The 13,681-nt window shown below is 55.4% G+C and overlaps 1 protein-coding gene across 6 annotated transcripts; it reads left to right on the top strand.

Moving 5' to 3' along the window:
- Window positions 1-768: 768 nt before the first annotated feature.
- On the top strand, window positions 769-12,970 carry CDK16 (cyclin dependent kinase 16). 6 transcript variants are annotated; one of them, XM_027607362.2, is made up of 17 exons: window positions 1,856-4,604; window positions 4,713-4,796; window positions 5,989-6,196; window positions 6,757-6,890; window positions 6,991-7,116; window positions 7,224-7,280; window positions 7,378-7,492; window positions 8,177-8,271; window positions 8,364-8,426; window positions 8,682-8,805; window positions 9,003-9,123; window positions 9,232-9,329; window positions 9,412-9,517; window positions 9,582-9,645; window positions 9,825-9,915; window positions 11,501-11,578; window positions 11,664-12,970. In XM_027607362.2, exons 2-17 carry the CDS (start codon window positions 4,791-4,793, stop codon window positions 11,699-11,701), a joined length of 1,524 nt encoding a protein of 507 aa, XP_027463163.1. In that variant the 5' UTR covers window positions 1,856-4,604; window positions 4,713-4,790; the 3' UTR covers window positions 11,702-12,970. The 6 variants fall into 6 exon arrangements, with proteins under 6 accessions (XP_027463162.1, XP_027463165.1, XP_027463164.1 ...); XM_027607361.2 differs by lacking the exons at window positions 1,856-4,604; window positions 4,713-4,796 and adding an exon at window positions 769-1,134; XM_027607364.2 differs by lacking the exons at window positions 1,856-4,604; window positions 4,713-4,796 and adding an exon at window positions 770-1,134 and having other exon boundaries at window positions 9,603-9,645.
- The last annotated feature ends 711 nt before the right edge of the window (window positions 12,971-13,681 follow it).

Here is a 13,681-nt window from a genome sequence, read left to right as displayed (position 1 = left end):
GGGTGCAGTGTAAAGATGTCCCAGAAGGCCTGCCAAAAGCTGCCGCCATTTGAGCTGGGCTTGTTGATATTGTGTAGAGAGTTTTCCAGGCACAGAGGAGTGAGGGCTTAGGTGTGCTGGCAGTGCTTGACACACAACAGGCGCGCAATAGATACAACAGAAAACCGCAGACCTGGGGAAAACCACGGCGGGGCTCTGGCAGGCAAGAGGCAGCTGAGAGACTGCAGGCGAGAAAACCCAATTCAGGGTGCAGACGCAAATGCTCGCGTGAGGCGGCAACGAGGACTCCCTCCGTCCTAAAGTCCCAAGCATGCGCAGTAACGCATCCTCCCCTCTAAGGGTCCGCCTTTCTTTTCTCAGCCTAGGCTCCACCCCGTGAGTCTTGCTGTGGGGCGGGGGGCAATGGGAGGGGTTAGAGGCGGGACGAAAGACGATTGAACGCTCTTTTGACCAATAACCTTGCGGAATATTCGGCCTATAGTGAGAGAGGCGCTCAGAACAAAAAGAAGTGCCCGCCCCTGGCGCCGAAAGCCAATGAAAGTCTGGCAGAGGCGTGGTACGGGGCAGTGAAATCACGCCTCTTCAGCTCAGCAACGCCCTTCATTCTTGCTCTGCCTCGCCCCAGGGGGCAAATCCGATTGGCTGGGCGACAACCTCAAAGGGCGGGGCCGCACACGTTCACAGTGGGAATGAGCTAGCGGAGGTGGGGGGGGGAGCTGGGCGGGGCTAGACTCTGTCCTAAGGGGGTAAAGGCCAGTGATTGTCCAGGCCGCCTCTCCTAGAAAAGTCATCCTCTCGCGAACCTTTAAAATTTCCTGCCTTCTGAGGCACCTCAAGGGACTCAGACTGACTGCCTCATCTGTCTTTTTCCTCCTTGCAAAAGTCCCGTTTGCCACCATGGGGATGTACCAAGTGAGACCAAGTAGGGGGACCGAGTGGTGACCGGCACCCTGGTTACTGGCTGCTGCCCACTTCGGCGCTAGCAAACTTCTAACAAGCTCGGAACTGAGTACTAAGCAACCTCTACATTTCCCCCTGGCGCCGTTCCAGGGCTGGCGCCACATTCCCCGGTGGGCGCGCAATGGCCGCGCCCCCTCCCGCTGCGGACGGGTCTTTTGGTACATGCAGTCCGAGGTGAGTCCCCTCCTTCCCACTTCAGCCTTTTCGGCGCGTGCGTGCGCATGCGCGGAGCGCGGCGCGCGCGGCGGTTGGGCCGTTGGGTGTTCGGCCCTGGGATCCGCCGCGTCTCCGCAAGCAGTCGGCTCTGAGCCGCGAGCCGCCGTGAGCTCTCGGATTCGAGCGGGCGCCAGCGAGCCCGGGGGCATCGCCCGCAGCGGCCAAGCTCATGGCCGGCTGAGCGGGACGCCGCCTCCGCCTCAACCGCCGCCGCCGCCGCCGCCTCCTCCTCCTCAGCCGGCGGCGGCCCGGGCCCAGCAGCCATGGCCGAAGACTACTGGGACGGGCGCCTGCGGCGAACAGGAGGAGAAGGAGGTCGCGCGGCCTCAGCCCGGGCCGCCGCCCCAGGCGCCGCCGCGCCGGCCCCGCGGCGCTGAGGTTGCTCGCGCGCCCCCGCCGGTGAGCGCGTCCCCGAGACGTGGGGTGGGGGCTGCCCTTCCTCTTGCAGAACCAACCCAGACCCCGGGCGGTGCCCAGGGGTCTGGGCTGCACCGCTGGCATGTGCCCCCTCCCCCAGCGAGTTTCCCAGAGTGCACCGGGGCGGGGGGTCATTCGGGGCCTCCCTGACCTTGGCCCCGCCCTGGGCCCGGTCTTGGAACTGGGGATGGGCAGTCCTGTGGGTGCTAATGGGAAGCAGGGTGATCAAAGGACCAGAGGATGTGGAAGTGGGTGGTGCAAGGCTCGAGGTTCGCTAATGGCCTGAGCTGTGGAGGGGTTGGAGCATGTGATAATAAGTCTTACAGCTGTGTAGGGCTTGAGGCCCAGCGTGTGCTAATGGGGGGGGCAGTGAAGGGCCCCGACGGTGTGTGATAGGGGGGAGCATGTCAGGGGAATGCTGAGGTATGCAAACGGGGTTAAAGGTGTGGAGAGACCCCGTGTGTGTTAATGGGGGATAAGGTGGTAGAGATAGCAGAAGGTATGCTAATAGGATCAGGGCTCTGAAGCCCTGTGTGTGTGGTAATGAGCGTCAGGATGGTGTTAATACTGTGTATCTGCCCATGAGGGACTGCAGCGTGCGGGGGTCCAGAGAGTGCCCATGGAGGTCAGGGTAGTGGAAGAACTCGAATGTTGAGAGTGTGCTAATGGGGGTCATAGCTGTAGAGGGTACGTGCGTGTGTTAATAAAGGTCTGGGTAGTGTGAGGCCCAGGATATGCTAATGGGGACAGAGTGGTGGAAGACCTGAGCCTGTGCTGCTGGGTACCAGAAGTTAGGAATATATGTGCGGTGGGAGGGCACAGTGGTGAGGGAAATGTCTTAGCACTGTAAGAGATTCAGTATATTAAGGATCAAGATGGTGTGAGGCCAGTGTGTGTGTCCATGAGGACAGGGGACGTGAGACTCCAGGATGCGATAAGGGACAGTTATATGTGAAGTTCTAGTGACCGTGGATATGGATTTAGAGCCTTGGAGGTGCTTAAATGTGTGCCATTGGGGGAAGAGTCAGCAGTATGGGGTCTGGAAAATGCTAGTGTCAGAATATTGTGAAGACAGTGTATGCTTGTGTCCACGGGGGACTGGGGTGTGTTGAGGTTCCAGGGGGTGCAGTAAGGAGGATCGGGGTTGTGAAGGGATTCAAATGTGAACCAACAGGCATTATAGGTGTGGAGGAGTTGAAGCAAAGAGAAATAAAGGACAGGAATATGTGAAGGTCTAGGTGTGATAAAGTGGATTTAGAACCATGGAGGGCTGAAGTGTGTGCTCGCTCATGGGGCTCCAGGCTGAATGAAGACCTGTGTGCGCTAATGAGGGTCAGGCCATTATAGAACACTGTGTTTGTGTGTCCCTGGGGAATGGGGCTGAGTAAGGGTTCAGGGTGTGCTAATGGGGAGGCACTGTAAGAGGCCCAGTGTGTGCTAATAGAGGTCAGGGTGAAGTGAAGGTCCAGCTTGTGCTGATGGGAGGTGGTGGGGACAGGGTAGTGAGAGGACCAGAATATGGGTTTAATGATGGTTATAGCTGTCGAGGGGTCTGAGTGTGGGCAAAAACAGTCAGGTCAGGGATTGGCAAGTTTCACTTTGTGTTAATGAGATTCAGGGCAGTGTGAAGGTCCAGTGAGTGCTAATTTGGGTCAGCTGTAGAGGGTCCCAAGTGCATGTTAATAGGGGTCAGAATTAGGCATGGGGAACAGTGTGTTAATGGGGGTGAGTGCTTTGGAGAAGCTAACAGGCAGCTGGGCCTAGGAGGCGCCCAAGAATGTGGCGCTGAGCGTTAACTTAGAGGGGCCTGAGCCTATGCAAACAGAGTGCTCTGCTCTGCTGGGGCTTCCTATGCTGATGGGGGTTAGAAATAAATGGGGAAATTTCAGGTGCTGATAGTTAAAATGCAGAGAGGCCTTCTTGAGGGGCCTGTGTGTGCTTATGGGGGTCTGGAAGGGATGGGGATGGTGTGTTCTTGGTGGGAGTTGTGTGGTGACTGTGTCCTCAGTGGACAGTGTGGTGTGAGGTGATGAGTGCCCTTGGGTGTGAGAGTATTCTGAGGAAGGGTGTATGTCGTCGGGGGTCAGGAAGGACAAATGCCCTTTTTTTTTTTTTTTTTGAGTGGAGTTGTGTATCCAGTTTCTTGTTCCTTCCTTCACTATACTGAAATCTAAAAAGCTCAGAAAATGGAAATAATAATATTTAAAAGTTTTACTGTATATTAATGTTCAAGTGTCTCTGTTCACAAAGGTCTGCCCAGGGCACCCCTGCTGGGAATGTTGCGTGATACACAGATTTTGTATCCTGTCTTCCTAAAGTCCCCAAAAAACTGAACTCTGGAACATGTCCAGCCCTTGGAGTTTCCAGTTAGAGGTCATGGACCCTGGCTCCTTCTGGCTCCCTCCTCATCTTCCATCCAGCCCTACTTACTGTCCCCCCAGATGCCCCATTCCCTGCCACAACAGGCAAAGCCGGCTGGGTATTCGTACCATGGATGCAAGACTGCCTTTGGGGCTGGCCATGCTTCTCCTTCTTCAGCTTCAGGTCCAGTGTACGGCCTACTGGGTCAGAATTTTTTTGTTGTCCTGGGTTCTCTGAATGGACCTCATCCTCTTTACTGGGGTCTTTCCGCTAGGCTGGCCCCTCTGCTCCTGCTGGGGGTGGTGAGGCCAGGCAAGCGGAAGCAGGGTGTAAGGACCAGTGCGGTAAGCACCTGATTTCAAGGTAACAGATGACCCACTTCTCTCCTCGAATCCAGCCCCAGCCTCATCCTCCCACCTCCTATCTAGCTCCACTTCCCTTGGGCCCAGGGCCATCTTAGGCCCTGCTGTGAGTCCAGATGGTTCCTAGGCCAGGTCTTTCCCCCTCCTTGCTGGCCTGGAGCCCAGGAGGAAGCAGAAGAAGGCCAGCCTAAGCCTTTTGGTGGCCCTGTTCCCTCCAGCAGCCCCATCTAGGTCATCTTCCTGCCGATGCTAGTGTCCCTGGGCCACGTTTTCTGGAGTTGTTCACAGGTAGCAAACTTACCCTGCCCATCCTGGTAGAGATTGGTCTTAGGCCCTCAGCCCCCTGATTCATTAATTTCTGCCGTAAGCACTTTTTGAGCGTCTACTCTGTGTCAGTCACTGTTCCAGGTCCTCAGGATATAGCCGTGACCTAAACAGACAGAAATCTACCCTGGCGGAGCTGATCTTCTAGTTATGGCGGTGAGGAGACAGACAGTTAAGAATATAGAAACCAATAAGTAGTTGGTATCATTTCTGAGGAGGTGATAAGTGCTGGGGGGATAATTTGGCAAAGTGAGGGGGAGCTCAGTGTGGTTGAGATTTTAAATAGGGTTATTTGTGGAGGGTTATCCATGAAAAAGGTGGTATTTGAGCAAGGGTCCGAAGGGGGTGAGGGAGTGAGCTATTTCGAAATCTGGGGGAAGGGTGTTTCACGTACTAGGAACAGCCAGTGCAAAGGCCCTAAGGTGGGACTGCTGGGTGTGGTTGCAAAACAGCTAGCAATGGTTGAGGGGGAGGTGAAGCCAGAGAGATAATAGGGGTGAATAGGGTGAGACCTTGTGGACCACCCTTGAGGACTGGGACATTTATTTGGGGTGATAAGGGAGATGTGCACTCTCAAGTAGAGGAGAAATGAGGCTAGGCCTGGCTTATAAAAGTCTGAGTGGGACGTCCCACCCTGATTGAAACTTTCTAGCGGCCCTCAGGACAGCTGGTGTCTATTGAGATCCCCCCCCTCCAGAACCTACCCAGTGGTTGGGTCTGGGTAGGACTCCCCTCTCTGTACACCCCTCACTTGAGTAGACCAGTGGGATAGTCCACTTACCAGTGGGGTAGTGACAATGGTTGCTGGGGAAGGCGGGCGGGTCCTTGTGGTTGTGGGGAGCATTCTGCCTTGGCAGTTGGGGGTGATGTGGGGCTGGTGCCGGCTGAGTATGCCATTCTCTGGGCAAGCCCGGGGTCGTATTGGTGGCCCCTCGGTCCTGGGCAAGCCGCTTGCCCCACCCACAGCTGGGCCCATCACCACTGCTGCACCTGAGAATGCCTGCTGTGGAGGTCTTTGTTCCCACAGTGAGGCTGCTCGCATAGAGGCCAACAGTCCACCAGTTGGGCCCTTGCCCTCAGCCAGCCACCCAGGCCTCAACTCCCAGGTGCGCTACTTAGGAGCAGGGTCCCCAGGGGCTGGCTTTAGGTGGGCAGGCACTGACAAGGGTCCCCATCTATGCCAGGTTTCCGGGAATCCCGAGTGGTTCAGGCCTCCACAGCGGTTGGGTGGGCACTGACACAAGTTCATGTCAGTGTACCTCGCTAAGTTGTCTTGGGCTTTAGGGGGCCCGTGGTGGTCAGGCAAGTGTTAACGTGGGACCCGTTCCCTCTATTCCCCCCTGCTCAGGTCGCCATGGATCGGATGAAGAAGATCAAGCGGCAGCTGTCAATGACACTCCGAGGGGGCCGAGGTGTGGACAAGACCAATGGTGCCCCTGAACAGATAGGCCTGGATGAGAGTGGGGGTGGCGGTGGCAGTGACCTTGGAGAGGTACCCACTCGTGCCGCTCCTGGGGAACCTCGCTCTGGACGGGGCCCCCTCAGCTCTGCACCAGGTAGGCCCACTGACCACTCCTGCCCCCGAGACTGGTCCCTAAGGTGCTGCCTCCCAGCCGAGCTCCCTTTAGACTTGTTTTATTTCCGTTTTCCTTTCTCCATTTTCTCCCCCTTCCCTGCCATCCTCTCAACACCCTCTCTCTATCTGTCCATCTGTGTCCCTTTCCTTGGCTTTGTGCCCAGGCCTCGAGGGAGGAAGAGTGCCCTGCCTGCTATAGCTGCCCCAACCTTCCTTTGCCCTTCTCCTGCACTCTGCTATGGCCCCCTCAGGCCTACGGGTGCCTGCCGGCCCTGGGCCAGCACCAGTCTCAGCTCACCCCTGGAATGGGGTGCTCCACTAGGTGACTATTGCCCCTCCGCCCCTATTCAACCCATCCCGACTTGTCTGAACCTCCCTGGGCCTTGCCACCCTCTCCCTGAGGGACTCCAGGCTGCTCTGGGGGCTTGCTTGTGTGGACATGTGTGATGAAGGAATGTGTTATGCTGGGGAGGGGGTTCCTGGGGCTCCAGACCTCAACTGGTCTGCCCTCCTCCCCCCCTCCCCCGTCCTCACCACCAGAGATTGTACATGAGGACTTGAAGATGGGGTCTGATGGGGAAAGTGACCAGGCTTCAGCCACGTCCTCGGATGAGGTGCAGTCGCCAGTGAGGGTGCGCATGCGCAACCATCCCCCACGCAAGATCTCCACTGAGGTGCTTAACCCCCGTCTGGCTGGTGGTGGGGCTAGAAAAGAGGGTTAAACCCAGGGAGGTGGAGCTCATGGTCCTGTTTCCCACCTATGTTGCCCGCTAGGACATCAACAAGCGCCTGTCACTGCCAGCCGACATCCGGCTGCCTGAGGGCTACCTTGAGAAGCTGACCCTCAATAGCCCCATCTTCGACAAGCCCCTCAGCCGCCGCCTCCGCCGTGTCAGCCTGGTGAGCATCTTCTGTTTCTGTCCTCTCCTCTCCCCACCCCCCCCCAACTTCTCTCCTCCCCAGTCCCCTCCCAGGAGCCTGCTTCAATCTGCCCCTTTACCCCACAGTCTGAGATTGGCTTTGGGAAACTGGAGACCTACATCAAGCTGGACAAGCTGGGTGAGGTGAGAGACCATCATGAGGCCTATGGTGGGGATGGGAGTCCGTGAGAACTTCTTGCAGCCTCCAGTTCCTTTCCTCTCACTCTTCCTCACACCCCAGGGTACCTATGCCACCGTCTACAAAGGCAAAAGCAAGCTCACGGACAACCTTGTGGCACTCAAGGAGATCAGACTGGAACATGAAGAGGGGGCACCCTGCACCGCCATCCGGGAAGGTATAAACACCCGGGAAGGCTGTCCCAGGGTTCCCGGCCTCTCCCCATGGCACATACATACAGGCCCCATGGTGAGAAGAGAGACTGGGGGTTTTGAGACTTCCCTTCTGACGCTCTGAGCTTCATATGAAAGTGCCCATTGTGCAAATCTCTAGATAATAATCAAGGTAACCAGGAATCTGTTCCTGTTTGGAGAAGAGACCAAGGAATTAGAAAGCAGGGTGCTTACTTTGGTTCTGAGAGAACCCATGAAAGTGCTCACCAGTTTCCTTGACACGATTTCTAGGCAGACTATCACACGAATGAATTTGAATTGCATAGAAATTATATGCACAAACTCAATTTCACACGAAGCTGCAGGCCTCTGTACCGAGGGTTGAAACAAAACCCCTTTCCAGAAATCAAAAATGGGTTGTCAAAATCTAATGTCACGTAAGCCTGGAGCTACAGTCCCAGGTTCTTGCTCCCTACTCTTCTCTGAGCCTTAGTTTCCACATCCGGAACCTAGGGACACACCTTCCTGGCTTTGCGTGGGATAGAGCCGGTGGCTGTGAGCCACCACCCCAAAGTGCACAGGGAAAGAAAGAAACCCCGGGCTCATCCCTGTCTGGTCCTCGTCCTTGCCTCTGGCCTGAGGGTGGGGGTCCTGACTCTTCCCCCATCTCACTCCCATGCTTGCTGCAGTGTCCCTGCTCAAGGACCTCAAACATGCCAACATCGTCACGCTACATGACATTATCCACACGGAGAAGTCACTCACCCTTGTCTTTGAGTACCTGGTAAGCTTGAGTGGCAGTGGGTCCTGAAGGGGGGAGGTGGGCAGATGGCCACTATCTCCTCTTTTCTCCTCTGTTTCCTCTCCTCTCCTCAGGACAAGGACCTGAAGCAGTACCTGGATGACTGTGGGAACGTTATCAACATGCACAACGTGAAAGTGGGTGTGGGGCAGGAAGCAGGGGCACATGGGGGCCCCCACTCACCCACTCCACCCCACAAATCTCCCAGAAACAGACTTTTCCTGTTTGGCTTTTTTGCCGGGAGCCCTTGGAGGGCATTGGGACCCTGTCCTCTTTCGTGAACTAAGGCTCTGGGCTCAGTGTCTTTGGGGGCGGCGGGGGGGAAGCAGTGTCTGCTGGGGGTCAGGCTGCTGGATACCCTTTGACCTCCACCTGCCCTTCCCGGTTCCTAGCTGTTCCTGTTCCAGCTGCTCCGTGGCCTGGCCTACTGCCACCGGCAGAAGGTGCTACACCGAGACCTCAAGCCCCAAAACCTGCTCATCAACGAGAGAGGAGAGCTGAAGCTGGCAGACTTTGGTACCCTGGCCTCCCCCTTCTTCTCAGTGATGCCCCAGCCTTACCCTCCTACACTCCCCCTTCCTCATGACCACCTAATCTCCATCCCCTTCAGCTTCTCCAGGCTTTGCTTAAGACGCCCTCAGTCCCAACTGTACCGTCCCCCAGATTGCCGGGGGCCTCCTCAATTCCAGCTGCCCCTTCTCTCAACCTATCAGGCCTGGCCCGAGCTAAGTCAATCCCAACAAAGACCTACTCCAACGAGGTGGTGACACTGTGGTACCGACCCCCCGACATTCTGCTTGGGTCCACGGACTACTCTACCCAGATTGACATGTGGTGAGGACAGGTGGAAGTGCGGCAGGGGCCATGTGGTGGAGGGGGTGGCTCGGTCACAATGGCCAACAAGCCAGCTGCCTCCCTGTTCACTGTGCCCTCCCTGCCTAGGGGTGTGGGCTGCATCTTCTACGAGATGGCCACAGGCCGGCCCCTCTTCCCAGGCTCCACAGTGGAGGAACAGCTGCACTTCATCTTCCGCATCTTGGGTGAGGAGGGGGGTGAGGCCTAGGAGCCATGGGGACATTTAGAGATGCCCTGTGGATGCTTAGGGTAATTTTTCCCCGCCAGGAACCCCAACTGAGGAGACGTGGCCAGGCATTCTGTCCAACGAAGAGTTCAAGACATACAACTACCCCAAGTATCGAGCCGAGGCCCTTTTGAGCCATGCACCCCGGTGAGACTGGTGGGTAGGTGGGTGGGTATGAGGGGCCAGAGTGCCCAAACTCAATTTAAAGCAGGTCCCCTTGTCCTTGCTGTAGACTTGACAGCGACGGGGCTGACCTCCTCAACAAGCTGCTGCAGGTGAGTCCACCTTCCTGGGCCAGCCTTGGGGGTTAGGGGATTCTAGGTGTGGGGAAATGGACGAGCTCCAGGGGTACGGTCTGGGGTGGGGAGGAAGAGAGGCCTACTTGTTGAAGGTGTTCAATACACCACCCCTGCCGCCGCCGCCCCTGCCCTCCCCCGACCTGTCCCCCACTCAGTTTGAAGGTCGCAATCGGATCTCCGCAGAGGACGCCATGAAACATCCATTCTTCCTCAGTCTTGGGGAGCGGATCCACAAACTTCCTGACAGTGAGTGAAGTTGGTGGGGGGCTGTGGGGAGCAGGGCTCTGGCTGTGTCACCTCCAAGGGGGCACACCCTTGTTCAGACATGTGATGTGTTTGTTACAAAAATTATTTGCTTTTTGGTTCCTTTTTACCTTTCATGGGAATTTTCAAACATACATAAAAATAGATGCAACATCGTTTTTCTCTTTTTAGTAAACATTTTCTCATAAAATGTACAGGAAATGCACAGATCGTAAGTATACAGCAGAACGAATTTTTTTTTTTAATTTTACTTATTCATTTGAGACACAGAGATAGAGCATGAGCAGGGGGAGAAGCAGGCTCCTCACTGAGCCAGGAGCCGGACGCGGGGCTCCATCCCCGGACCCTGGGATCATGACCAGAGCCGAAGGCAGACGCTTAACCATCTGAGCCACCGAGGTGCACCGACACAATGAATTTTCACAAACTAAACACACCCGTGTAACTGGCATACAGGTCAAAAACTAGGATGTGAGGGATGCCTGGGTGGCTCAGTCTGTTAAGCGTCTGCTTAACATAAAGTAACATAAAATAAAAAGATTTTATCTATTTGTCTGACAGAGAGAGACACAGCGAGAGAGGGAACACGAGCAGGGGGAGTGGGAGAGGGAGAAGCAGGCTCCCCACGGAGCAGGGAGCCCAATGTGGGCCTCCATCCTAGGATCGTGGAATCATGACCTGAGCCGAAGGCGGATGCTTAACGACTGAGCCACCCAGGCGCCCCTCCCTCTGGTTATTTTGAATCAGCTCCCAGAGATATCATTCATCTATAAATTTCAGCATGTGTCTCTAAGATATTTTTTAGGGGCGCCTGGGTGGCTCACTCGTTAAGTGTCTGCCTTCGGCTCAGGTCATGATTTCCGGGGTCCTGGGTTCGAGCCCCGCATCGGGCTCCCTGCTCCGCGGGGAGCCTGCTTCTGCCTCTGCTTGTGTTCCCTCTCTCGCTGTGTGTCGCTGTCAAATAAATAAAATCTTTAAAAAAAAATAAAAATAAAATATTTTTTTTTAATTTTTTTTTTAAAGATTTTATTTATTGATTTGAGAGAGAGAATGAGAGATAGAAAGCACGAGAAGGAAGAGGGTCAGAGGGAGAAGCAGACTCCCTGCTGAGCAGGGAGCCCGATGCGGGACTCGATCCCAGGACTCCAGGATCATGACCTGAGCCGAAGGCAGTCGCTTAACCAACTGAGCCACCCAGGCGCCCAAAAATAAAATATTTTTTAATAACGATATCATTATCATATCTTAAAAAAAAATTGGCTCACTTCCTGTATCTCCCCCACTGGATAAACTAAATCAAATCTCAAACACCATTCATCACCTAAACTCAACAGATGGTAATTGCAATACCATTATCACGCTTGACAAAATTACTGATTTCCTGGTGTCGTGTAGTAGTCCATATTTCCTAGTTGTAGCTGGTTTGTGTGTAAGGATTATTTGATAGGTGAAAGTCAAGCCTCTCAAAGAAAAGGCAACTTTTTATAATTCCCCCAATGGTGCCATGTGGGAGGTGATCCTGGATGGCCCTGTGGGTCATTTCCCACTGTCTCTCTTCCATCCACAGCTACTTCCATATTTGCACTAAAGGAGATCCAGCTACAAAAGGAGGCCAGCCTTCGGTCTTCGTCAATGCCTGACTCAGGTAGGTGTGGCCCTCGCCCTCTTCCCTGCCCCAGCCACCTACCTGCTTACCCACCAACAGCCATCCGCTCTGCTTTCCCCTGCAGGCAGGCCAGCTTTCCGAGTGGTGGACACCGAGTTCTAAGCTGAATTCTAAGCCACAGACCGAGGCCCCCGCAGGCAGCAGCTGAAGGGATGCTACTCCCCTCACAGGGCAGCCCGCAACTGCATCCTCCTCGCTTGCTGTCTGCTACCTGCCTGACTCATGCTCGCCTGCCCACATGTCCCCCGCTGCCTGTCCAAACACCCGACCATTGGCCTGTCAGCCCACCCATTGGCCTGTCTGCTGGGTGCTAACAAAGCTCTCATCGCTCCTTCGCCTGGTTTGTCTGTCTTGTCTGTCTGTCTGTCTCTCTCTGTCTCGGTAGTTGCCGGTGGACAGCATGGCCGTGCCAGCCTCCCACACTGAGGCCAGGCCTATCCCCCCTCCCCATCATATCCTCCCCCAGGACCACTACCCCACGGCCAGCCAGGGGTCCGGAGCTAGCCCAGGCTGGGGATCTCGACTCAGACAAGATGTGGCAATGCCTTGGGTCTGAGGCTTCCCCTGCCTGCTTTCCTGCCTGCCCCACCTGCCTCATGTTGTGTGGGCCTTTTTTTTTGTTTGTTTGTTTCATTTCATTGTTGTTTTTTTAATTATTTTAAATGAGGTTTTCATTTTTTAAATGCAATATCTCTGTATACAGACTGGCTGGGCCCCACCCCCTGCGTGTGGCCCTCCCACAGTATTTTGTGCAATGAAGCCCCGCTCCCAGCCTTTCCAAGGCAGGGACACAGCCCCTATTTTGAACCCTGACCATCACCAGACCCTGGGGTCGGCTAAGGGAAAGCATGTCTCGACCATTCGCCTTCCTACCCACCCCCCCCGCCTGCCATCCCCGGCCACAGGGGAACCTGGGGACTACCGGAGACTCTCTGGGAGGTGGACGAGGTGGGGGGCCCCCACTCTTTCCCCCCTGCAGTCCCATAGCTGGGGCCTCCTTCCTTCTCAGGGTCTCCTTAGCCCAACCCTCCTGCCCCTGTCCCACTCGGTGCTGTTGCGTAGGGCCCTGCCAGGAACTGACCAACTCTTCAAGGAGCCATAGTGTGTATATGTGCACAAGCAGGGGCAGAGGGATGCATGGGGGTCTGTGCCCAGCTGTTATCCCTGAACCCCTGGGGAGGGTGAGGCAGGGCAGGGACAGTCTCTGGGGTCAGTCCCAGATGGGTGGTTACCTCCCCGTCCTCCACTCTAAACCTGGGGCCCTCAAATGGGGTGGGAGGGCTGGGGTGGGGGCCCTCCTAGTGGGGTTTGGGGGGTTGGGTTCCTGAATGCACCATAATCGCTGTATGAAATATTAAAAAGTCTAAAGTGAAAAACCTGATTGCAAGTCCCTGCAGGGGTGGGGGTGGGCTCAATCCAAGGTGAGTCCTGGGACCTTGGAGAATTCATAACTGGCCCCCATCATCTAGGAGAGCACTGAGCTGGGCCAGGGACATGGCATGACTATGAAAGGCATCTGAGGGGTTGCACACGCAACAGTGGAACATTGAGTTGAAGCAGGTAGGGCAGGCTGAATAGAGGATGAATTAAGAATCAAGCAGAGAAGAGATTCACCCAAGAGGATGAGGAAGCCAGATAGTGGTGGGGCCTGGTGTTCGTAGAGGGGCTGTTTGCAAGACACTTGGGAAGGCCCAATAAAACGAGGTAGGGAGGAGAGGTCCAGTATGACCACATGTCAGAACTGGACACCATGAGGCAGGCCAGTTGGAGAGGGAGTATGAGAGAGGCTAAATTTTGGACCACTGAGAGGTGGGGGAATCCTTTAATGGGTCAAATTCAGGAGTGGGGCCATCGATGGATGGAACTAGAAGTTTGGATTATTGGTGTCCAGAAAGTAACAGAAACCCTGGGTAGGGGTGAGATAACCCTGAGGAAGGATGCAATGGCTACTGCAGGTAATAAGCCTAACTAAGGCTGGTTACTAAAGTCCAATGGTGGTGGCCCAAGGACCTCTAACCATTCCACTGTGGTAAGCATTTGGTGATATCTCAGCCTGCAGCCTTATGGTTGCATGGTGGCTGC

This window comes from Zalophus californianus, chromosome X (assembly GCF_009762305.2).
Source record: "Zalophus californianus isolate mZalCal1 chromosome X, mZalCal1.pri.v2, whole genome shotgun sequence".
NCBI lineage: Eukaryota > Metazoa > Chordata > Mammalia > Carnivora > Otariidae > Zalophus > Zalophus californianus.
The sequence above is the reverse complement of the archived record's forward strand: the minus strand, read 5'-3'. Positions and strand labels throughout refer to the sequence as shown.

What these genes read in the sequence shown, in the direction of transcription:
- CDK16 (XM_027607359.1), top strand. Translation starts at nt 5,438, where the DNA reads ATGGTTGCTGGGGAAGGCGGGCGGGTCCTTGTGGTTGTGGGGAGCATT. An exon ending in ACCCAGGCCTCAACTCCCAG is followed by an intron (nt 5,747 to 5,988) that starts GTGCGCTACTTA and finishes CCCCCTGCTCAG; the next exon opens with GTCGCCATGGATCGGATGAA. An exon ending in CCCCCTCAGCTCTGCACCAG is followed by an intron (nt 6,197 to 6,756) that starts GTAGGCCCACTG and finishes CCTCACCACCAG; the next exon opens with AGATTGTACATGAGGACTTG.